The sequence below is a fragment of the Bipolaris maydis genome, assembly GCF_028858645.1.
Source record: "Bipolaris maydis strain C4 unplaced genomic scaffold PSV08scaffold_10, whole genome shotgun sequence".
NCBI classification, from domain to species: Eukaryota; Fungi; Ascomycota; class Dothideomycetes; order Pleosporales; family Pleosporaceae; genus Bipolaris; species Bipolaris maydis.
The window spans coordinates 704220-727431 of NW_027093866.1; the positions used below are offsets into that span (position 1 = coordinate 704220).

The window sequence follows — 23212 nt, forward strand, 5'->3', positions numbered from 1 at the left end:
TTATGTGTAACCTCTGGTCAGCTGTGTTGTGAGTCCACAAGTATGGGCACGTTACAACCTGCTCAGCCTTGTCCCGCCGACCTCGGCTCATTAGATAGTAGTAGTCTTTTCAGCCTGATCCACTACCAGGATCGCGCATGCACATGATGCATCTGATGCGAGGGACGGCCGTTCAATTCTTAAGATCGTGCAGCAATGGCGTCTCTTGGCGAACCTTCCAATGACCATGATAGGTCGCGCGGATAAGGCGCATTGCAGCCGCTGCAGCTGATACAGTAGCAGAACAGCTATCCAGTCGTATGGAAACAGCAAAGCAACGGTTGCTACTCCGATATATCGATTCTCTGTAAGCGATGAACTCGAGCCTAACGTCCTTTGCATTGGCCCATTTACGTATAGATGCCAAATACCAGGAGCAACGCAGGTAGTATATAATAAAAAGAGGCAGCGGGTCATACATGACGAAATGTGTATAGATAATGCTAAAATGACCCCTTTAGAAAAGACGGCAGCAATATAGGTGGCAGACCTATGAGTGTAGACGGTAACGCGCTCATTCTTGGCAATGTGTTACGAGTTATCAATTTGGACGCGCTATTCGATCGTAACCTTGAGTCACATGACAGGCTGTGGGTTGTAGTTACTTATATGAACTGTCAGTCTTGGAGAGCTGGATCTTCGTCAGGCTGAACATAGCCGCTCCAGTAATAAATGCTATTTTTCTGCTCGATACAGCGCCATGCATATTGCGAGCATTGGACTTGGCCTTTGGCTTTGTGCCAATGATGAGGGATTCAGTGGCGAAGAGGGAATGCCAAAGTCAATTGGACATCTTGCTGACGCGGCAAGTGGTGCGGGTTCGAGCTCAGACACGTTGATGTAAATATGCTTCAGGGTATATGGCTTCGATGTCTTTTTGAAAGAGTATAATTATGATTAATAAATGTAGTATATGACTTTCGTTCATGCTTAACTGCTCTTATGACAGGAAAACGATATAACAAACGCGTGAGTCGAGCTTTTGGGCTAAGCTCATTGGTGTTGACGGTAAAATCTGCGGTACATGACGAGAACAATTCTCTTCTTTGGGGGATAAGCAAAGTAGCAATCTCTCCACTTGCCTAGTGAATGACTCTTTGCAATGCCCAAAGCCATATAGTCCCTTCTCTTTTGCGGTAAACTAGCATCTTAGCAACATGTGACTTGGATATCGTGGTCATAATTACCGTGGGCATGTCATATGCACATAAAAGTAACGATTTTTCGTCATCAGGGCCAGGGAAAGCCCACACAAACCCCTAAACCCATACACGAAGATGTGAAAAAGGGTTTGAGGCATCGCAAACCAAACTCTCCTCTTCCTCTCGGTTGCCAGCAAATCATTTCCCAAAACACTGCGCAGCATAGCAGCTCAAGTAGAATATAAACGGGAGGGGTATCTCAATCACCTCAATCTTCCGATGCCGCTCTTTGACGCTCGTTACCATCCCACCCCACCAACGGCCACCCCTTGGGCAGCACCGAGTAAGGCGGTAATGTGTATCTCCCCTCGCAACTCCCCTGATCCCTACACGTCAAATCGCACAGCCCAAAGACTTTGCAATAGCAACTCTTGGCCGTCGGACAATGCACAGCTGGTTTCCCGAAAATAACTATTGGGCACACACAGTTCAGTCAGCCACCTACACACTCACACATCCACGCAGAAAACAAAATGTTGAAAGGGGGGGGAAGAACCACAAACAACTTACTATGCCACGAATACTCAAACACCCGCCCACTAATCGCATCCCCAAGTTCCGTCTCCATAATCCACTCGCGATACCTTGTATACTCGTCCCGACTCCTCTCCAGCACCTTCGCCCTCGTCGCCGCGAACTGCGCACAGCAACTCACGCCCACAGCCGCGGGCACCTGCTCCCCGGGAAATAACTCCTCAAACGCCTTCTTGTAGTCCCCACCAGCATGTACGGCTTCGCGGTGCTCCCCGGCCTCGGCCAAGGGCTTGATTTCGTTGGGACAACCGAGCGACCAGGCGCAGCGGATGTTGACGTAGCCTTGCTCGGCGAGGTAGGGGAATTGGAAGTGCCGGAGCATGGGCACGCCGTCATAGTCGGGATCGTCGTTGTGCCATTGGTAGCGGTTCGGGTGCAGGAAGAGGATGTTGTCGGGGAGGGAGGCGTAGTTGTCGATTATGTAGCTGGTGTTGGAAATGTTAGTTGTTGTTTTTTCGTTGAGGAAGAGGGGGAGGAAAGGAAATGTTTATATGTTTGGAGGACGGAGGGGGGGGCGTACGTCAGGTATACCATGCTTTCACGACCTTTGTTCAAGGGGACGGTGAGGGGCGCATTTTTGTCGTCGACTCGGTAGATGTTCTTCTCCCAGTCGGGGAAGTACTCGTCGAGCCACGTCGCGTTCTCTGAACTTTGGCTGGCGACTACTACGGCGGTTCGTTGCGCCTTGACACTGCCGTTCGCTTGGAGCGGCTTTTCCTCTGGCTTGTGCGACAGGTCGCTCGCTCGTTGCTCGTCGTAGAGTTCGTCGGGTAGGTGCGTCAGACTGGCCGGTCCGGGCGCAACGGCGCTCTTGTCCCAGAGTTCGAAGTTCAGATGGAGGAAGAGGGCGGTCAGGAGTGCTACGTTGATGAGTATTGCGGCATTTCGAGCCGTTATTAGTCGAGGCATGGCGACACAAGAGGTCGTACGCCTAAGATAATTGCACAACGATTGCACGCGAATCTGGGGAGTTCACCTACGCGACGCTTACCCAGGGGCGATCAGCGCTAGGATTCAACATCCGCCGATAGTACGAGGTTCTCGCCGCCGTTCAGGAGTACACTCCTTTTGCCTCCATAACCAGCGACATGCATGACTTGAACAAATGCCATTTGCATAATGCATATTGCAGGCCTTATGAAACACAACATTGTCAACTGTATTCATTGCAGTATGGGCTTTTAGCTATCCAAACCCAATTGGTACAGCTCACCATACCATACCAGTCCGCTAAACTAGGTGTAAATTTCCTCGGTAAGAGCATTCAGCCCCACACCTTCCTTGGCAATGTCTTCCTCTTTCAGGAAAAGCAATGGCATCTCAACGAGGTTGCCCTTGATCGTGCTGAGAATCTCCTTGACCTCACGCACACCCTGCTCGCCTGGAGCAAAGTTTTCGGCAACAACATGGCCCCACTTGTACAACGACGGCTTCTTATTCTCCTTGGCCTTCTCGTCCTGGCCAAAGAAGCGAGAATAATACTCGTCATATTGCTTCCAATTCTTGACCTCATCACTGGGTACGGGGTGGAATACTTTTCCGAAAGCTTGTGTGTTGGTGTGCGCTCTCCAGTTCCATAGGTTCCAGAACTCGTCAGATATGGGGTCTACAACTTGGCGGTCTTCGTGCGATCCCCAATCGTATTGGTTGGGAATTCCTACAGGCTCGTAGTTGGCATTTGGTCGCTCCATGTCCTGAGGTTTGAGCAAGCCGAGATGCTTTCGGAAGATTTCCCTTCGAAGAGATGCGGCAAACTTGGACGCGCGCCATGGCCGTCCGTCCATGTAAGACTCTACTGTGTTGGGGTCGTGGATGATGATCGCGATCTCAGAGTCATGATCGCCAAGTTGCGAGCGGTCGTTGAGGTTAGCGGACCCGCAGATGACAACCTGGTCGTCAGCGATCAAGAGTTTGCTATGAATGTATAGCTCTTCAGACACGAAAGCATCCATCTCAGCATCGGGGCTACCCTCCCAAGGCACGTTACGAATGTCCTCGCCTCCGAGCATGTAGCACTCGCTGACAGTGTCCCAACGTCCATCACCAAGGCCTTGTCGCCCACCGACCTTCATTGCTTCTTGCTGGTAACGGTCATAGTCGCTCTTCCTGCCCTGGCTTTGTGGACCACCACCATACTGCTGTTGAGGCACGGAGGAACCATCCATTTCGTATACACCATATTCCTGAGTAGGCGGGGGGCGGTAAGCCTGGTAGCCACGCGCGTTGTCGTGGGCAGCATCAAAGCCCTCCTGAGCTTGAGTGTAGGAAACGCCACTACGCTGCTCTGTCTCCTGCATGACCTGACTGGAGTTGATGCGGTCGTAGCTGCGAAGGTTGTAGAATCGGATGTACTCCATCGGGTTGAATCCTGCCTTGGCAATCTCCTCGTAAATCGAGTGACCACCACGGTTGATGGAGTCGTACTGGACTGTAGTTGATGAAGTGGTTAGCAAATTTTGGTTTTACTTGATGTTGGCATGACTGTCTCTGGCCACTTACATTCCATGATAGCGCGGGTACCGAGTGCTTCATCGAGCTTCAGATCGCCTGCAAAAGCTGGTACAGCGGGAATCATAACAATCATCTTGTACTTCTCGCCATTTCTCGCAGCGCGGACAATGCGTTCAACAATGGCAGCACCAACCATATTCTTGATCGGCTTCTGCTGGTCACCTGTGGCAGTTATGAAAAACTGATTCTCAATGTAGATGAAATGCTTGCTGTTGCGAATGATCTCGCAGTACGCATTTTGGATCGAATGCTGTTATACTTTGTTAGCCTGAGTTTTCTAGAATTAGTGTGTACTTTTACTGACCTCAGTGGTGATCAGGTTATGGCTCCATTTGGCAGAACTGCGCGTAATTTGGCAGTCAACACCGCCCTTCTGCGAGCTGTGCTCGGCATGGGACTGTTGGTGAGGTTGATACGAACTGTGACCCTGACCGTACTGATCAAACTTGCTGTGCATCTTCTGACGCAGACCACCGTGGCCGAAAATTCCTCGATCACCCTCTTCATTGCCACCGAAACCACGCTCTCCTTCGTCTCCTTCGAAACCTCGTTGTTGAGTTGGCGCCTGTTGGGCGCCACTACTAATATCGGGCAGTCTAGCGTATCTAGTGGCTTTCTTGCTGTACTTTTCGTCGTAGATGAAATTCCAGCGTTGCGTAAAATGAGTACGCAGATCCTGAACAACTGGACCGGAGACACACAAGGCAACATCAGACCATCCCATACGAGAGCTTTGGGTCCTATCGAGCTTGTTATTTTCCCAGTTGCTGACGTCCTGGAAGTCTGTGTACGAGTTAGCATTACTGGCAGACTGAAGCTTAGCCGGCAATGCTATAAAACATTGACCAAACTCAGCGACCTAAGATACCAACTTACCCATCATACGAGCGTTATTAAAGTCTTGGCCTGGGAAGACGATCCTGTCGATATTGCCAGGATGGGCATCAGCAATTGCGTGCTGGTTGGTGTCCCATCGGCCGTAGCACAAGTCTAGTCCTCCCATGAAAGCGATGTGGCCATCGATCAAACAGAGCTTTTCGTGATGTGCCCAATACATGACCGTTCCTTCATGAGCACCGTAGATTGCCTTGAGGCCATCTCCTGGGAGTTGAGCGAGTGCTGCCGGAGTGAAAGACATGTTCTTCATGGAAGCGAAGAAATTCGACTGTAGCACTGCGGCGTCTGGCAAGTGATCGGGGTGTCGGAAAACACCAATGTTTTGGTGGAGGTCTTCCAAGTGGTGTTTTGTATGGGATGAGGAGACTGTAATAGGTGGGGCAATCAGCGGATCTGTCTTTTCCCACTCTTCAAGCGATTTGAATATGACATCCAGGCCGATGCGCGTGAGCGCTTTGGTAAACATGTCCGTCGAACTTGGTAGGAGAGAATGAAGATAGTTGGGCAGCAACGGAGTCAGTAACTTACGAGTAAGGGCTTGGGTAACCTCCTTGTAAACAATAATGTTGACCTTGACGCCGCGCTCAGCAGCCGCAAGCAGCATGCGGTCGACACGATACTGCTGGTTCTTGGCAGGAGGACGACGAAGGTAGAGCTCAGGGGAAAGCCACCAATCGAGGATCCAGATGGACTCTTTGGCGCGCTCAAGAGCTATGGATACTGCGTACATGTACGAGCACCCATCGACATACCACTTGATCTCGTTGCCATGTCGTTCTGGGGCGAAACTGGAGAAGCGATGCTGCTGATGATATTCTTGGGTAGCACCAGGCTGTCCTGTCTGCTCGTATGTTCCCGCTGGGGGTTTCTGCTGGTTGTTGTTGTCGTCACCACTTATGGCATCTTTGAGATCGGAGACGAAATCATGAAGAGGATCATGGAGTTTCTTGAAGAACGACATGCCGCCGCCACCGCCACCTTGCTGTGAGGACGAAGACTGAGGCTGGGTATTCTGTGTATGTTGAGTCAGGGTTTTGTTTGGAGAACCAAGCTTCTCATAAGGCGACACAGTGAGCAGACGACAAGGAAAGCGGGTGAGGCTAGTCTGGCGCTTGGGCGGCCATGGTGGGGCAGTCCTAGGGATACAACAAGCTGGCACTAGATACAGAGCATGCAATGACAGCATGGCGTCTGAAGGAGGCGTGTGCAGGTACTCACCTCTTTTTTGCCAAAGCCAAAACGCCGACCCATGTCGCCTATGAGGCCGCGATCGCCCTCTTGCCCTTCTTGGGCATTGTACTCACCGTACGCCAAGTCATCGTCTCGGCGAGACATGGTGGTGGGACTGGGACAGAGACTGGGAGAGTGAGTGTCGACAGAGAAATTGGAATGGTTGTGTTGTTGGAGCTACAAGGGCTGACGGAGCTTGAGGTCGAGGTGGTCGGACAGCCCCGCGTCACAGGCTTAGCGCCAGGAGGGTCAGCATGGGTGTGAGCGACGACGTAGCTGGCGAACGGACGAGCTGGAATCCGCGTCGACACCCAATCAATTGCGCGTACCCTGATTTCTCCTGGTCAGCATCGCAATGGGTGCAGGGGGGGCGGACAGTGATGGCGTACATCCAACCGCCTGTCCGTACCTGTACCCGTCGCCGTGCCCCTCACCCCTCACCCTTGGCCCCTCACTACCACGGACGGCATACATACTACTTTGGTCAACGCTTCACAAGTATACCCGGCTGTCAAGCAAAACAATAGCACAGGGGCACCCGCGGGTTAAACAGATAAGCTTTGCATTGTCATGTACCCCACAGGTTCGCGTAATCATGATGGCCGTTGCGATGGATGACGTACCCTTGTACATCTATCCCCTCCTCCAACTACATAAATCTGCTATCCCGCTGTGAGAACGGCTGACTTTGTTTCTTTGTCCTGTAACACACAAAGGTCTTTTATTGTTACTGCATACACGGTAGCTTCTTCCTACATCATGGCCTTATCTCCTCGACTTGCGGTCTCCGCCAGATTGGCATCTCGTGCATTCACTTCCGTCCGACCTGTGGTCCCTCTTACTGCTGGGAGATGCTTTCACTCAACGCCTACCGCCATGGGAGAGCGCCCCGTTGCTACTCTAAACGTATGTTTCGCTGCAAGATTCTGAAATCCTGTCGGGCCAGGCTCATGTAAATGTAGGAGGAGCTTATCCCTCGCCTTCCTCCGTCATCCCCAACTCTCTTTGAAGCAAAGAAGAAAAAGAACCTCACTTTTGAAGCCATTGCAAAGCATGTAGGACGAGACGAAGTCGCAATCGCTGCTCTCTTCTACGGCCAAGCCATGGCTTCCCCCGAAGATGTCCAGAAACTCTCTGAAGTCCTTGAGATTGACCCAGGAAAGCTTGCGTCCCAGCTGGGTGGGTTTCCCAACCGAGGCAGCACCCTCGATATGCCTCCCAAGGACCCTACCATTTACCGTCTTTATGAGATTGTACAAAACTATGGTCAGGCTTACAAAGCTGTCATGCATGAGAAGTTTGGCGATGGCATCATGAGCGCCATCTCTTTCAGCACAAAGGTAGAGAAGGAAACTGATGACAAAGGCGAGTGGGCCAAGATTACCCTGCGGGGCAAGTGGTACGTTTGCTGCAAAGTAAGACCACTCATATATCGCTAATGAAGATTCAGGTTACCATACTCGCGATTCTAAATCATTCACGATACCAATCCAATTCAATGTTTTGCATTTATGATAGCACGAACACTCAAGGACGCAGTCTGAACATAACCAGATCTCATTATAGCCTATAAATCATTTTCTTACGCCCTTGATGTTGCACGGGTGAGAGGAGTTTGTTGTGGGTCTAGAATGCACTTTCCTCAGCATCTACCAAACTTCACTGTTCCTGCCTCTCGTATATCTCACCTTTGATCAGTCACCGCCTATTCCCTCCATGTTAGCAACGCTCCAATCACCTTCTAGCTCCGAACATATTCTTCCACCTTCTATCCTGGAATCTGCCAAGGTAAGCTTGTTTGCCCTTCTTTGTGCACCTGACTCGATACCTTACCTTGCACATCACATAAGGTGTCTCGCGTCAGCAGAAGCAACCAACAACTGTGTGAGCTAAACTACCATTGCTGTGAAATTCTACTGACTCACCCTCGTCTCAAGAACAGAAGCCAACATGCCTGCCTCACTCGAGCCAATTCGGCGCTTCAAGTGCACGTACAAAGACTGCAACATGTCTTTCGATACCGAGAAGCAGATGAGGAGCCACAAGAAGCATTCCGACGAGCACGAGTACTGCCATAAGTGTGATGAGGACTTTGAATCTTTCGAGGACTATGCAATGCATAAGATTACACGCCCGGTAGAGCACGGTCGTGCATGCCGTGTGTGCGGGGACGAGTTCAAGAGCATCTCTGGTCTGAAGCGCCATATCGAGCTGAACCACAAAGTTGACCAGAAGCTTACCTGCATTGGATGCCACGGGTCATTCTACTGTGCTTCCTTGTTCATTGAGCACCTCGAATTTGGTCATTGTGAGGTGATCTCGGCATCACAATTTCAGGGTCACATCATTCACAAGCAGTTGATCAGTGAGCTCTTGAAATGCGGCCCGGCACTGGTCCGCTTTCGACAGAAGACGTCCAAATTTGACGCGGCCATTGATTACGAAGAAGAAGGTGGCATCGTGCTTGATGATCCCTTGGACGATGACCAGGAGATTGAAGCAGTCGAATTCAAAGCCATTGAACCTGATACGACCCTCGAATCATCCATGGATAACCTATCTCTCATCCCCAAAGGAGTGCCACGTCCATCTAGCCCCAAGCTCAAGGTCTGGGTCAGCCGCAAGGAAAAGTCCACTGCTGCTACGCTGTTTCCCGATGCAAAGCTCAATCCTCCCAAGGACTTCTCCATCTCGGCTCATGACGCTGCTATGGAGCAGGAACATGGCATTAACATCTTGCACACACGTTTCTGGGATCCCATGAGCACTGACTGGAACCCCGAGAAGTTCTATGATGCCATTGTAGGCAAGTACCACTGTCCTTTCATCTGCGAGTAGGTTCATCTTATCTACACATGCCCGGGGGTTTTCTTTGCTAATACAAATAGACAAACGTTCGACTGTGTCGGTGACCTTAACAAGCACATTCTCGGCGAACACCGCGACACTCGCATGAAATGTCCCAAGTGTCTCAAGTACTTCAACAGCGCCACGGCGCTCATGTCCCACTGCGAATCTCAAGGCGCTCGCTGCCAAATCAACAAGGCAGATGATTTCAACATCTTTCTTGATCGACTGTCTGGCGGCTTCCTTAGTGTTGAAGAAAAGACTCGGCCTGATCACTTGAACACAAAGAATGTGCTGGTGAGGAACAATGAGACGGGTCACATGGAAATGTACAGCCCGCCTATTGCTAGTTATCTCGAGTACAAGGTAACGACACCTCCGGATTGGAAAGATCCTGCTGGGCCAACTGTGCAGATTGGGGGTCCCCCACAGACTTCGCAGTGGTAGGGTGGATAAGCTACTAGCAGCTTGGAAGTGAGTGAGGAGTAGGGTATGGGTGTGCAAAAGGAGAAAAAAAACGGAGCAACTGGAGATGAACATAAGGAAAAGGATACTCCGACAGGTGTACTCCGGTAGAATGGCATTGATCTCTTTTCTTCATCTTCCATTCGTTACACTGAAAAACGACATGCAAAAAAAAATCATACTCATTACGGTCCGGGGTATTCAAATAATCCCACCTACTCATGTACTACAAACAATATCATGCCATGCATGAGTGGTATCAATGCTTGCTTTTCATTTCCTCACAATAAAGAGAAAAAAGTGCAACATTTCCGCACCAAAAGGCAACCAGCAAGAGAGAAAAAGAAAAGAGAGAGACAATGGGCCGTCTTGAACCTAGTCCCCTCCTTACTTCCTTCCTCCTTACCTAAATAAGACCTCCAAGACCCCTCTTGCTACTCTGATTGGAACTAAGCTTCAAATTGCCCATATCGCACCAATTGACACCATTCACCGTGACATCCTATTGTTAAAACAGTTAGTCATGATATCCTTGTTCGCTTTCCTTTCAGAAAAAAAGGGGGGGGAAGGGGGGGGGAGAATAAAGACTTACCAAACAAGACAAGTGCTTACACCAACTACACGTGTTCCTCCACTCATAAAAGTTCCTGAGCAGCAGTATAAATCCTATAAACACCGCCATGAGGCTGCCGGCGCGAACAAGCCACCACACCCACCACAGGGGCTTTCGTCCCTTGAAGAACCCAATCGGTTGTTTGGCAAACACCGTAACCTTTGACGCTGGGTTTTCGGATTTCGGGGCGAGGGGCTGGGTATCCACGGTTGCATAGGGCGGTTCGCCCTGACCGGTGCGTTTCCGGAGCGCCTCGGGCGAGTGAATGATACAGATACCCAGGACGAGACCCATGAGGAATCCGCCGATATGCGAGAAATTGTCAAGGCCGGGCAAGAGACCGATGACAAACGCAATGGCCATGTCGAGGAGGATGAAGATCAGATCTTTGACCGGGCTACGACGTGTAGACCAATTGTACAAGAGGTCCAACAACGTGAGGGCGAGGATACCGAAGAGAGAACCGGAGCAGCCGACCGATGTAATGCCGTCGGGTGCGTAGTTGCCGCCGAGAACGAAGCCGAAGATGCCGGCGGAAAAGTAGACGAGAGCGAAGCGCAAGGGGCCGATCTCCTTTTCCATGTCGCGACCGAGGGTCCATTGCAGTAGCATGTTGAAGCCAATGTGGATGACTCCTGCGTGTAGGAACATCGGGGTGATGAAGCGCCACCATTGGTTGGGCTCGTGGCTTCGGTCTTTGAAGTTGGTTACGCCGCTCTGGTCAGGAACGCCGCCGCCCATGCCACAGAGCTCGGCCAAGGTGCATTGCGGTGTGTTTGGAGTGATGACGGTGGTGTTGGGACATGGCCATTCGAGAACTGGAGGGTTGGCCTCAATTACCTGCTTGATGTTGTGCATACAGGGCGTGAAGCGAGCACCCATGTTGATGAGAACGTAGGGCGAAGGGCCAATCATAATATTGAAGGTTGGCTTGGTTTGGATGGGAGAGCCGGTTAGCATGCCTGAATTTGTTGTTAGTACATAGACCAGCCTCGAAGCCACCGTAGATACGCACCGTTTTTGATCAGTTCTCCAATAAATACGCCAACCTGCACCGCCGTAAGAATGTATACGACCCATGTGACTCCTCCATTGAACAAGCCCTTCTTCTTCTTCTTCTTTCTACTGCTCTTTCTCCTCGGTTCTACTCCCATGCCATAAAACTCTGGATCGTTGTCGTATCGTACAGGGCTACCATCATTCCTCCTGTTTTGATTCTGCAAGGGTATTGCATTTTGGTCTGCAAACGGGTCTGGCTGCCGCGTGTGCGGATCATTGATATGTGCGGTGGAGCTATACTGAGTGGGCGGTTGGTATGAGGTGTTTGAGTACGTGGTATCAATTGGCATGCCACTCATGGCTCCGCTGCTGTGTGTATGCACGGGATGCGGCCGGTCGTCAAAGGGCGAGCTGACGGGCGAGACTGGGGTTTGTGTGTGGTTTCCAGGCAGTGCAGGCAGAGGCGCATCGTTTCTGTCTGGTGGCTGGCCATAGAGGTTGGGGTTGTGGTTGTTGTTATTGTTGTAGTAGTCGTTGGCGGCCATGGTGATCAGGCGCCGGGGCGGTTTTAAAAGCCGCGATGAAACAACGGGACAAGCGGCACAACGAGATGTGCGTCTCGATGGGAGTCGAGTCTCTTGTATAGGCGCAGGCGGTGAATGCGACGTTGGTTATGTGTGTAGCATGTACGACAATAAGCTGCGGGGTCAAAGGGCACAGGCGTGGTGCAGCTGGAGCCGAGGCGGCAGCGGAGAAGGATTGTGTAGACAGACGGATGTCGAGCAGAGTTGTCTTGGGGGGGTTCCAAGGAGAGACGACCAAGGAGATGAGGCAGGAAGTAAGGTTTCGGAGAGAGTGGCACAGCTGTCGTATGCTAAGAAATTGGCGCAGCGGACGTGCAGTGGTAAACGAGGGTGGTGTGAAGGAGAGGTCGAGGGTTGCGTATGCGCAGCAAAGGCCAGGGTTCGCGTGGCGGCCTTCAGGGATCTTGGTAGCCCCAGTCACTCATCGCATCGGGGCGGCTAAGTGTGGCGTCCCGGGGCTAAGAATAACAAACGCCCCATCAGGCATGCCAAACTCAGTGCATGCCGGACACAGCCGCCGCAATCTTGTCAACAGAACCATGGCCATGTCCCTGCTGCAACAGCATGGCTTGCTTCTCACTTACTTGCGGCAAAGGTACATGTGCCGGTATTTTTGGCAGTGCAGGTGCATCAACCCGATCATGACGACGTCGCTAATGACGATGTGCAAGCCCACTTGTTTACGCGGACTTTGACAAAGAACGGCACCACGTGACTATATTACGCATCCCTCTTGTAAATGACACGCTACACACAATACATGCATATGTGAATAAACATGTCTTCATTTCTCACACTATAGAGGCGGCAGACTCTCTCTGCAGTTGGGGCACATGAGCCGGTACCGCATCCACCCTTCGAGACAGTCAGTGTGGAAGATGTGCCGACACGGCGTCACCATGTACTGCCGTCGTTGCAGCAACATGCTCGTGCCCGTCGCACTGTTCTCATCTGCCCCTGCGGGTACCACTGGCACTTCAATATCGTTAGCGCAGATACTGCAGTCGAACACTTTCTTGCCCTTGGACCTCGACTCGCCCGATGCCTTGGTCGACTCTCCCTCTGCACCAGCCCCAGACGACGATGCATCCAACACCGTCGCAGGCTCGCTCGACGTCGTCATATTCAGCGGCATCGTCGCACCTTCCTCATCCTCACGGAGGATCGGATGGTAGTCGTATGCCGGCGGGGCCCATCCGTCTCGGACAAAGAATCTTGGACCGAGCATCTCCTGGCTGACCAACATCACCACCTGCATCCACACCCAGCCCACCAACACTCCCATGGCTCTCCAGTCTGTCTGCGCAAACAGCACATTATCATCCTTCATATAGAAATAACTGACGGGCGCAATCCGAGCAACACTAATCCCCACTACGTAGTCCCACCGCAGTGCTCGTCGACAGTTCCGCATCGTGTTTCGATAAATTTGTGGTACCCAAAAGGAAAGGTACACGAATGAAACAACGTCAAAGTAGATGATACGGTACGTCGTGCGCGCCGCGGCAAACTGGATAGTGACAAAGAAGAGCACTATCAGCATTAGACAGAAGCGACTGTATAGTGTGCCTAGCTCGGCTCTGGGATTCGCATTCGCATTGGTAGTAGTTGTGTTGTTGTTTGCACCAGTGTCAACATCCTCGTCAGGATCGTCTTGATCTGGTGCAATGATAATGGGCGTAGGTGGTCGCGGTCGCGCTGCAGTGGCCGGTAATGGCAATCCCCCTTCAGGGGGCGCTGCTGGTGTGGCGGCACGAGATGCCGTTGGCGGTGTTGAATTCGCAGCTGCTGATGCCTGTTGCCGCTCTTGACGGGCTCTCTCTGCGGCCTGAACAGACCAGATATCCATCAGGAACCGGAGATGCGTGAGCACTGAAAAGAGCGCTATGAATGCTATGCTGTAAAGTGGCAGCTGTGCTGTGCCCAGGAAAAGATACATAAAGATCAGAATTAAGAAAGTGAACCCATCACCCACAGCCATCATGGCAATGGTATAGAAGCTGACTCTGCTACGCATCGATGGTGTTGCAGTCTCCTTCATCTGCTTCATGGTAAACCAGAGCTGGAACGCCAAACTAATGGCAAATGCAATGACGCTCTGTCTGGCCCGCGAATTGAAGATCTCCGTTTTCGAACCCACCAAGTGCATCGCTTCAGATGGCGGAAAATCTGGAGGACCCTTTGACTCAATCACCAGCCCACAGTCCGGAGAGAAGCCCACCATAGACAAAGTGTGTGATATTTGCCGCGGAATTGGAGCTCCCGTGGGATATCGTAGCTCATGCTCCAACCAGTCCATGTCGATGTTATACGGGCTCGGAAACGCTTGAAGATAAAACACAAACTCGCAATGACGACCCTGGAACAAGCCTTCGTTGGCTCCATCTACCGCCGATGTCCACGGGTTCCACAAGATAAATGTACGTTTCTCTTGCCGCTCAATCGCTTCGTGTATGGTCCAGTTGAGAAATTCCTGCGACGTGGCATACAGATACGGCGAAATCTGCATATGGGGCAGGGCGAAGATTCCTGCAAATCGATCGCTGGTCGTAGTCAACACAGCAGTGCCGCTCTTCAGGAAGTGGACGCCATGAACTACAAACTCCCACCAATTGCCCCCAAAGCTGTCCCTGTCACCGATGATTACTTTTGCGCTAATCTCCGATATGGTTTGGTTCTCGTTTCTCCGCATCTTGTCTTCGAGCTCCGTGATATGCAGCCGTACCGGTCCCCCTGCTCCCGTCATGTTCCGGTCAAAGTCAACTATGTTCCCAAACGGGTTGTCTGGATTTGACGAGGCGTTGCCCATATCGCCAGGGTGTCGGATGCGACTGAGGGTCGAGCGTGTCCATTCGCCTTGCACGTAACCAGAAAGGTTCTTGTATACGGGCATTGTAGGCTCTCCCTGTTCGAGCGGTCCATCCAGCATCTTCTTCCATGGTTCTCTGAGTATCTGCTCCGACTGCGCCTTGGCCTTCTGCCTCACAGGGTCCAGCAGTTCCCATGCAAAGCCATCTTCTTCTCGCAGCCCACTGATGTTCAACCACTTGTTATTCTTCGCATCAAAATCGCCGTATCGCGTTCGATTCAACAGGTCTAGCTGATAATATTCGCGATCAATGAGTTCCCGGAATCGCGTGCGCGCATTGAACGTGGGCTGCTGCGGTTCAGGCGAGTTGATGAGCAGCAGGAGAATTATGAAGAAAAGAAAAGACCGCGGGTCTCTTCTTACTTCCATCGCCGCGGTTTTGACGATGTGTGAGGCGCCATCAAGTGGCAGATGTTGGATGTTGAGGTGGGCGGCGACGTTGGCTAGGCGTTCATGTTCGAGTCTAGCATGACGACAGACGTTCGGGGCTCCGCACCTCCGCTTGGCATCACTCTCAGCAAACCACATATACAAACATTCAAAGTGCAATTCTAAAAATGTCATTCAACGGGGCAAGAGGGGTATTGGTTATTTGTATGTACACAGGAAAACGGCTATGCCTTCATCATAGCCTGCACTAAACACCTTCAAACGCCTTCATGCTCAAAAGCATCTTGCTTTGCTCGCGTGATCCATAAATCTTCCAAGGGACATAACGACATGAATTGATTAACCTACTGCATCGGACCAGCAATAACAGGTGCTGCAGCCTCAAGGTCAACTCGCTGCACTGTCTGGCGCAAATCGTTACTACTGCGGACCAGGTTGCCAAAGTATTTGCGAGCTACTTCGGTCTCAGCCTTGATCTTGGTCGTCTCCTCCTTTTGAAGCTGAAGCTTTTCAACGTTCCTCTGCAGACCAATCCGAACATCGTTGGCGGGACCTTTTAGTGCACGTCGGACCTCGGAGCTTATGCGAAGAGCATTTGAGTGGGTGTAGTCGATTGCCGTCAGCTGCTGAGACAGCTTAGCGCTGAGTCGATGAGGAAGCGACTTGGGGACTGATGCAAGAACATAGGATATTCCGAGAGCAACTGCAAATGTTAGTATAGATCAGAACATGCATGTGCGGCATGACTCACCACCAGCGACGAGACCTGGGATCAGTAGTCTCCTCATATTGGCCGTGCCCATGATCTTGGCAGCACCGAGAGCGCCATCCACCCAGCCAACACCACCAACTAGTCTGCCTCCTACTAGACCTGCAACTGTCATAGCCATACCAGCACCTGCGGCCTTCTCTTGTCGCTCCCAGAGACTTGCGACGTCAAAAAAGTCCCACAAGTCAATGTCAATGTCGACTTGTCTAGCCAGAGCGTGCACAGACTTCCTAAACATTCGCTCTGGGCGGAACATGACATCTGCATACAGGTTGTTGCCGAGATGCAAGACACCTAGGTTCTTGATGCCATTGTATCCCTGCACAGCCTGGTTCCGCGCATACTCTTCACATAGGCGAACGCTTTCGGTGACCTCGTGCAACATGGAATCGCGAATGTCTTCGGCATATTGGTAGGCTGAAAAGAGTCCTGGGTATTCGATGCCCAAGTCCAGCTCGGCCACCTTAGCAATGCAATCGTTGAGAGTGTCGCGAGTGTAGCCGTAGACTTCCGAGGTCGTGTCCTCCACCATACGGTCTACTGCTTCTCCAGCTTCTGTTCGAGATTTCTTGGATTCTTCAAACTCTGGCTCGAGCGCCTCAATCTCCTTCTTGATACGGTCTAGTTCGTTCTGGGAAACATCGCGATTGATAGTTGCCAAGTTGTGCATGTCCCCTAATACGTTGAGTAGATAAGTCTTTGCCGGCGCTAGCTTTGACCTAGCCCTCTTCTCCAGGACAAAACGTCGTAGTGAGGCCTCGAGATCGGCAAAATCCCGTTGCTTTTCTGCTTCCTTGCCCTTACCCTTGCCCGATGGGTCGTCATCGTCGTCATCTGGAGGACTTCCGCCTGCACCCATGGGAATTGCATTACTCGAAACAAAGTGCACCAGTTCGCTGGATTCCTTGAAGGTTGCTGGGCTGAGGCTGTTGACCTGCTTCAAAATCATTTCCTGGCAGCGCCTCTGATCCCTGATCGTATCGAAGCCGTTCACCACCATAAACATGTAAGCTTTCTCGCGGGCTGCTGTGAAGATGAAATTTTTCGCAGATTCCGTAAAGTGGTTGGCGGCTGAAACGACAAAGACGACAACATCAATCTCTTCTTGGCGGGCGAAAACAGCCGTGGTCTTAATGGAATCGGCATTGAGTCCCGGTGCATCAATAAGGGCAATGTCAACCACGCCATTATTTAGCAGAGATTCGTCCACATCGCGGATATCTTTGACGTAAATCTTGCATTGTGAGAAATGATCGTTGTCGATTACAATCTTTTCAAGGTCCTTCAAGTCAAAGACAATGTATGTGCTCTCGTCGTTGCGGTTGTAAGTCGATCCAATAGGGATGGCATGAACTTCCTCAACCCCACCATTCTCTCTAAAGTCAAGGACCTCACAGAATATGCTTGTGCAAGGCTGTTGGTCTTCGGGAAGAACCTTGCGACGGAGCAGGGCGTTACAGAATGTAGACTTTCCAGCATTCAGATCTCCGGTCACCAGGACCTTGCTTGAGGTGTCTTCAATGCGCTCCTTGAGGGCAAACAGGTGGCGTATACTTTGCTGGATCTGACCGTCTAGGAGAGAGGCGACGGAGTTCTTTTCGAGCGAATGGACCAAATCTGTCTGTGTCCGACTGCCCATGCGCAATTCTAACTTCAGCACCGAGAAATCATGGGCGAGTTGAGGTGTCACTAGTCGAGGCTCGTCCTTTCGCTTGTGTTCGACGGCTGAACTGGACTCGGCGTCGTCTCCGATCGTGGTACCGGCTCGTCGTGGTCCGCGGGGTCGTTCGGGCGAGCGGGAAGCGGGATCGAAGTCGCCCATTGCGGACTGGGTGTGGTGTAGTCCGGGCCGCGAGTCGCTGCGAAGATGTGATTTTTGCTTCTCTGCTGCTTGAATAGAAGGGTAGTGTGCGGGCCATTTCAAATTCATTTCTTGGAAACTTTTCAAGGCCTCGATTGTGCCGTGGATAGCGCGGCCGAGGGCATTTTTGTTCTGGTTGTATCGTAGTTGAAGGACATGGCTGCGCTGCTTCTCGTGCTCAGCATTTGATGAGCCCGCGGACAGTATGGGTACAGGCGAGGGGCGGTCTTCGCCAATGTTGGAGCGCCAATTCATGCCAGAGCCTTCGCCATCCTGTACACTGCCGCCATAGCCAGAGTCTTCGTCCAGCATAGACACCAGGCGGGCAGCGGCATCGCTGGTTGTGCTACCGCCACCGACGGTCATGTATCCAGGTCCTGCATTTCGGCGCGGGACAAAGCCGTCGGAAGAGCCTTGGCGGCTGCTGGAGGACTCTCCCGGCGTGGAGGGGCGGCGGTTGTTGCGTCGGTTGGGATTCATCGGGGAGGTTAGGTGTTGTGTTTAGGCTACAAGGAGGGGCGCATGTCGTGTTGGATATGGGAAGATGGTGTCGTGGACGAGGGAGGCGGCGGACGAAGGAAAAGAATATGCAGCGAGGGAACGTCAGAGTTGGTGGTGCACACGCCACCAAGATTGTACGCAGGGATTGGCTGTCACCCACTTCCTACGCGACCGCCCGGCTGACATTGCGATACAGCGTCTTGCATATGAGCGAATGGCAAGGGAGTGGCCTAGAGGAGGAGACGGCGAGCCTTCATTATAGAAATACGTTGACTAGTGAAAGCCCGACAATGCAAGTGTGATAACTTGACAAAGGCTCGGCATCGCAGGACCCTACATACCTACGTGCCGACCTGCTTGACGATCCAACGGCTCCTCGACCAGGCAGGCAGAACACCAAATACCTACCACAATCCAACAAGATAACCCACGTGTGACAAATTCCTGGGAGCCCGGATGGTTGCAGGTGGGCTACTTCACCGCCATCTTTGCCAATCTACCTGCCTACATCATATCCTTGACAGCGACAGGTAGCGGTTAGGCCCTACCCGCTAATCTCCCACCCCAAGTCTACGCCGTCCCACGGCCCTTCTCCACTTCGCACCCGTCGCCGCCATGAATGTGAGTATTGCCTGGTTTTCACTACAGCCTCAGCTGACATATCTCTCAGATCGTAGAATGGGCCTTCGGAAAGCGCATGACGCCGGCGGAGCGGCTGCGCAAACACCAGCGTGCACTCGAGAAGACGCAACGAGAGCTAGACCGTGAGCGCGTGAAGCTCGAGAACCAGGAAAAGAAGCTGGTTGCAGACATTAAGAAGAGCGCCAAAAATGGCCAGATGGGCCCATTGCGGATACAGGCAAAGGACCTGGTGCGGACACGACGGTATGCTGGCCTGCTGCCTGTCGCAGTGCTGGCTTGGGACTGACACTCGCCCTAGTTACATTCAAAAGTTCTACCAGATGCGCACACAACTGCAGGCGATCTCTTTGAGGATTCAGGTAAATATGCGCATGATGAACTAGATTGGGGCTATGTGGCTGACCGCAGGCAGACGGTTCGCAGCAATGAGCAGATGATGCAGTCTATGAAGGGCGCCACGAGTAAGTCTATGTTCCAATGTGGCCACCGCAATTCTAACATTCGCAGCCCTGCTTGGAAGCATGAACAGGCAGATGAACCTCCCTGCGCTTCAGCGTATCGCCATGGAATTCGAAAAAGAGAATGACATCATGGATCAACGACAGGAAATGATGGATGACGCCATCGACGATGCCACGGGCATGGAAGACGAAGAGGAGAGCGAGGACGTAGTTAACCAAGTTTTGGACGAGATAGGCATTGATCTAGGGCAGGCTGTAAGTCGAATGTCATGTTTAAAAGCGCATTTGCTAACAAGTGACAGCTTGGCGAAACACCCAGTGGCCTGCAAAAGAACACAGTGCCTGAAACTAGGGTGGCACAGGCCGTGGGAGGTGGAGGCGCTGACCCCGACGACGATGATCTCCAGGCTCGGTTGGACAGTCTGAGGAGGTGAACAACGAAAGACAGGTACACGACAAGCAATAAATGCACATGATTGGGCCAGTATGTCACATGACCAGGAGTTGCGGCAATGGCGCTATGTAACGGTTGTTGGCTTTTGATTAGCTCCGGTTACCGTAACGGGATCACCATACCAGCACTTGAAATGATGTTTTCATGTGAAGGTGTTTGATCCATACTTTCTCTTAATCTATCCGTGTAGCAGAGTTTAATGTTCCGCCTACTACACATAAAAACAAAAGCCAGTCTCCGGACTAGCTCCAAGTGCGAGGCGGACATTGAGGCTAGCACTTGCCTATTACCCCCAAGTCTACCAACTAGTCTGGATAAGTAGTAAACATGATATGTAGTCCAAAGTGCTACGCACTGCGAAAAGAAGGATGAGCCTGTAGCCACACTGTTACAACTCCAACCTCTACAGTAACGCCGCTGCTACTACCCATGTCGCAGGTACACCTTCCCTGAATAATCAAATCCATACTAATTGCAGCTCTCTTATTACCTCTATCGTCTTTGATACACCCTTTTGTATACTTAGAACCTATTCTTACTCTCACAGCAAAAGCCATTTGTATCTACAGATTGCACATTCAACAAAAACACACATGTCCATCCTCGTAAAGACGGTTTACCTCCAAAGACCTACCCCAACAATAAGACCAGCAATAAGATAATTTCTCCCCCTTTCCCCGATTTTCCTGTCAGCAAAAAAAAACCTTAATCACAGTTCTCACCCGTGTAAGCTTCCACATCTAATTAACTTTATTCCGCTGATCAAATCTCGAATCTGAATATACTTGCGGATATCCAAGTTCGTCTGCCGTGTCAATTTCCAGAATTAAATATCCTTCACCAAAGCTTTCTTTCCTCCAAAAAAAACATCGGAAGCATTTCCAACTGCCGGTGTGTGTGTGTGCTGCTACTCTACTTTGTGTTCCACCCCACAAGTCTTTTTTGGCTCTTTTGAAAAGAAAATAGTATCTCCGGGAAATTTTTTGAAAAAGAAAAATGAAACGTACAATATCGAGAGAGTCGATGAAAAGTGTGGTGACGAAGGCCTCGCGCAGTTCACTGTGGGAGCGGTTAGAGAAGTCGAGAAAGGTACGTTTTGCGCTAAAAGCTTGAAGGTTCGCTGTTTGCTGATGTGAAGGGCGGTGGTTTAGTATGTCTGGCAGGCATTCACATCATATAGGATGTTGTGATAGAGAGTATGTTGGTTGGATATCAGGGCACATGGAGGTCTGTAGAGAGATGAAGGCGGGAAGCGCGCGGAGTGAAGATTGAAATGGGTGGAGATGTGGAAGGTTGAGGAGAGATATATGGCACAGGGACGAACTGTGAAGAATGGGCAAAGCTACACTGATGATGCTTCATTATTCATTTTGATGTCGTATATGCGTTTACTCCCTCGTATCTCATTACATGTGCATTACCATTAAATTTCCACAATAACTTCATTCGTTGCGAACCTCCGTTCACTAAACGGACTCGCCGCGAAAGCGTACAACTCTTCTTTCGTCAACTCGTCTCGATGCTTTGTCCATGCTCCCTTGAATGCACCATTAGCACTGACCCTGTATATCGCTGGCCTACGCTGTGGCATCCACGGCCTATCAAACACTATCTCAACCTCTTCTCGCATGCCGGGCGCCAACGTCAACAACTGGTTTGGAGGCGGTGGCATCTTGCGGGTAATGTGTACTATAGCCTGTTCTATCTCGCGGTGGCTTGTTCCGTCTACAATGTTGAAGACGCCCGCGTCGAGTGCGTACGGATCCAGAGGCGTGTTCCATTTAAGTACCGTGTACGTTGTGTCCGAGTGGTTATTCTCCACTGTCACAAGGAGAGTAGGCGGGTTCCGAGATTTCTGGCTGAGCGATAATTCGAGTCCAGGTAGGCCGTTGCGTAATGTGCGGTGCGGTTGGGTGAAATCCAGAGGCGATGGCGATTGGTAGATGTAGAATGCGCCCAGGAGAGTGATGGCCAGTCCTGTGAGCAGGGCTATTCGCAGGTTCCAGAGGGCTGTCATTTCAGAAACAGGCATGCTGGAGGGATACACATTTACTGCTGGTGGTGAGCAGGGTGATTCAGTTGTTCTCCTCTCTCCACCCTGCTGGAGTAAGGGTCAAAGGGTCCAGCAGCTCAGGAGACATTATTGCTACGTAAATCCCCGCTCGATTTTCGCTCACATGCTGGATCGCGAACCTTGTGCATTCTGGTCCGACGGAATTCATTACACATGCAACGAATCAAATCCATCAAAGACAATATAAACATTGCCCATTGTAGCTTACTCCGTTGCTGTACCCTGGTTGGAAGCGGGATGTGCGGGGTGTGTGGCGCTAGCATGAACTAACCTGCCCGACCTGGCTCGTACCCCCGAACTGCCTCATTGCTGCAAGATAAGATGGGTTGTTTTTGCGGTCGAGTAGGTTGCGAGCTGCGAGGCCTGGAGGACGAACATCCCGTTGTGAATCCCAGCGCTGTCTGATTTCCCCCATATTTATGATGCGCGCGTAGCGGCATACTACTATTAGTACGTACTTCGTATTATAGAACTACCCCTGTACCCCCACTGAATAGTAGAATATACAGATGCTATTCCCATTTCATAGCCCACCTTAAGCATGATAAATCAAAAAGTACCAGCTCCAGTGCCCCAACGTATTTTTGGTCGTCACGGCCATCTTCCAGCCCCCAATCTGCAATGCTCACACTGCTGCGCCTCGCTTGGCCGTGTAGCCTCCAGGTTCATAGGTACCACGATCTTGGACGCCTAAACCCAGCGCACGTCGAATTGTCGTACCGTCTCTGAAACTATGGTTCCGGACACACACGTGCACATGTCTCTTACTCTTGATGTGTGTCACATGTTATTGCTTGTTCCAATATGAGGCCATCAGCGTACATCTCTATCACCTCCCAGAATGCGGCTGAAGAGCAGAGTAGACGCGCGGAAACCATGGAAATGCAGCGCCTCGACAATGGCACCGGATCCGATATACTGCAGCCCAAGACGGAGACTCGTAAAGCCGGGTTGAGAGAAATTTGGTCGTCTTCTCCTTGGAAAGTAACTTTGGTTGCTCTTGCGGCCCTTGTTGCGCTCGCCATCATTGTCGTCCTCGCTGCCGCCGCGGAAATGGCATCACAGAGCTACATCATGGGCCGGGACTGCTATCCCAATGGTCTTTGGAAAGAAAAGCCTGGTGCGACATGGCGCATCATGGATTCCTCGTACTTTTTCACACCAAACCTCAGTTTTGGAGCCTTCACCTTCACCCAGGTAAAAGTCATCGATGTTGCTTGGGACGTCATTGTCGGAAGAGGGGGACAGCTGCTACTAGGTTGGGTCAACT

At 51.4% G+C, this 23212-nt stretch overlaps 7 protein-coding genes across 7 annotated transcripts; 3 read left to right on the forward strand and 4 right to left on the reverse strand.

The window, feature by feature from the left end:
- Positions 1 to 1449: 1449 nt before the first annotated feature.
- On the reverse strand, positions 1450 to 6518 carry PSV08DRAFT_372497 (phospholipase d nuclease; the record flags this gene model as incomplete). Its single annotated transcript, XM_066093221.1, has 9 exons — positions 1450 to 1652; positions 1752 to 2200; positions 2296 to 2635; positions 3052 to 4203; positions 4275 to 4536; positions 4591 to 5069; positions 5163 to 5549; positions 5712 to 6195; positions 6402 to 6518. 9 exons carry the CDS (start codon positions 6516 to 6518, stop codon positions 1450 to 1452), a joined length of 3873 nt encoding a protein of 1290 aa, XP_065948789.1.
- Positions 6519 to 7060: 542 nt separating this feature from the next.
- On the forward strand, positions 7061 to 8053 carry PSV08DRAFT_205850 (cyanate lyase C-terminal domain-containing protein). Its single transcript, XM_014227856.2, has 3 exons — positions 7061 to 7319; positions 7376 to 7812; positions 7864 to 8053. Exons 1-3 carry the CDS (start codon positions 7173 to 7175, stop codon positions 7883 to 7885), a joined length of 606 nt encoding a protein of 201 aa, XP_014083331.2. The 5' UTR covers positions 7061 to 7172; the 3' UTR covers positions 7886 to 8053.
- A 310-nt stretch (positions 8054 to 8363) lies between these two features.
- PSV08DRAFT_226587 (uncharacterized protein) lies at positions 8364 to 9707 on the forward strand (the record flags this gene model as incomplete). The annotated part of the gene is made up of 2 exons (XM_014227855.1): positions 8364 to 9247; positions 9302 to 9707. 2 exons carry the CDS (start codon positions 8364 to 8366, stop codon positions 9705 to 9707), a joined length of 1290 nt encoding a protein of 429 aa, XP_014083330.1.
- Positions 9708 to 9890: 183 nt separating this feature from the next.
- Positions 9891 to 11882, reverse strand: PSV08DRAFT_410926 (rhomboid family-domain-containing protein; the record flags this gene model as incomplete). Its single annotated transcript, XM_014227854.2, has 3 exons — positions 9891 to 10227; positions 10318 to 11300; positions 11354 to 11882. The coding sequence occupies 3 exons, from the start codon at positions 11880 to 11882 to the stop codon at positions 10132 to 10134; spliced, it is 1608 nt and encodes a 535-aa protein (XP_014083329.1). The 3' UTR covers positions 9891 to 10131.
- Positions 11883 to 12717: 835 nt separating this feature from the next.
- On the reverse strand, positions 12718 to 18290 carry PSV08DRAFT_372501 (uncharacterized protein; the record flags this gene model as incomplete). The annotated part of the gene is made up of 3 exons (XM_014227853.1): positions 12718 to 15148; positions 15529 to 15883; positions 15932 to 18290. 3 exons carry the CDS (start codon positions 18288 to 18290, stop codon positions 12718 to 12720), a joined length of 5145 nt encoding a protein of 1714 aa, XP_014083328.1.
- A 591-nt stretch (positions 18291 to 18881) lies between these two features.
- PSV08DRAFT_205864 (Snf7-domain-containing protein) lies at positions 18882 to 20303 on the forward strand. The gene is made up of 6 exons (XM_014227852.1): positions 18882 to 18932; positions 18982 to 19196; positions 19252 to 19312; positions 19366 to 19414; positions 19461 to 19669; positions 19717 to 20303. The coding sequence occupies exons 1-6, from the start codon at positions 18927 to 18929 to the stop codon at positions 19846 to 19848; spliced, it is 672 nt and encodes a 223-aa protein (XP_014083327.1). The 5' UTR covers positions 18882 to 18926; the 3' UTR covers positions 19849 to 20303.
- Positions 20304 to 21207: 904 nt separating this feature from the next.
- Positions 21208 to 21976, reverse strand: PSV08DRAFT_313268 (uncharacterized protein). The gene has a single exon (XM_014227851.2). It carries the CDS (start codon positions 21898 to 21900, stop codon positions 21292 to 21294), a length of 609 nt encoding a protein of 202 aa, XP_014083326.2. The 5' UTR covers positions 21901 to 21976; the 3' UTR covers positions 21208 to 21291.
- Positions 21977 to 23212: the final 1236 nt, after the last annotated feature.

Excerpts from the sequence above, each read along its gene's own strand:
- PSV08DRAFT_313268 (XM_014227851.2), bottom strand. The coding sequence starts at position 21,900 with ATGCCTGTTTCTGAAATGACAGCCCTCTGGAACCTGCGAATAGCCCTG.
- PSV08DRAFT_205850 (XM_014227856.2), top strand. The coding sequence starts at position 7,173 with ATGGCCTTATCTCCTCGACTTGCGGTCTCCGCCAGATTGGCATCTCGT. Across the intron at positions 7,320-7,375 it reads GCCCCGTTGCTACTCTAAAC|GAGGAGCTTATCCCTCGCCT; the intron begins GTATGTTTCGCT and ends ATGTAAATGTAG. Across the intron at positions 7,813-7,863 it reads ATTACCCTGCGGGGCAAGTG|GTTACCATACTCGCGATTCT; the intron begins GTACGTTTGCTG and ends ATGAAGATTCAG.
- PSV08DRAFT_205864 (XM_014227852.1), top strand. Across the intron at positions 19,197-19,251 it reads GACCTGGTGCGGACACGACG|TTACATTCAAAAGTTCTACC; the intron begins GTATGCTGGCCT and ends CACTCGCCCTAG. Across the intron at positions 19,415-19,460 it reads GTCTATGAAGGGCGCCACGA|CCCTGCTTGGAAGCATGAAC; the intron begins GTAAGTCTATGT and ends TAACATTCGCAG.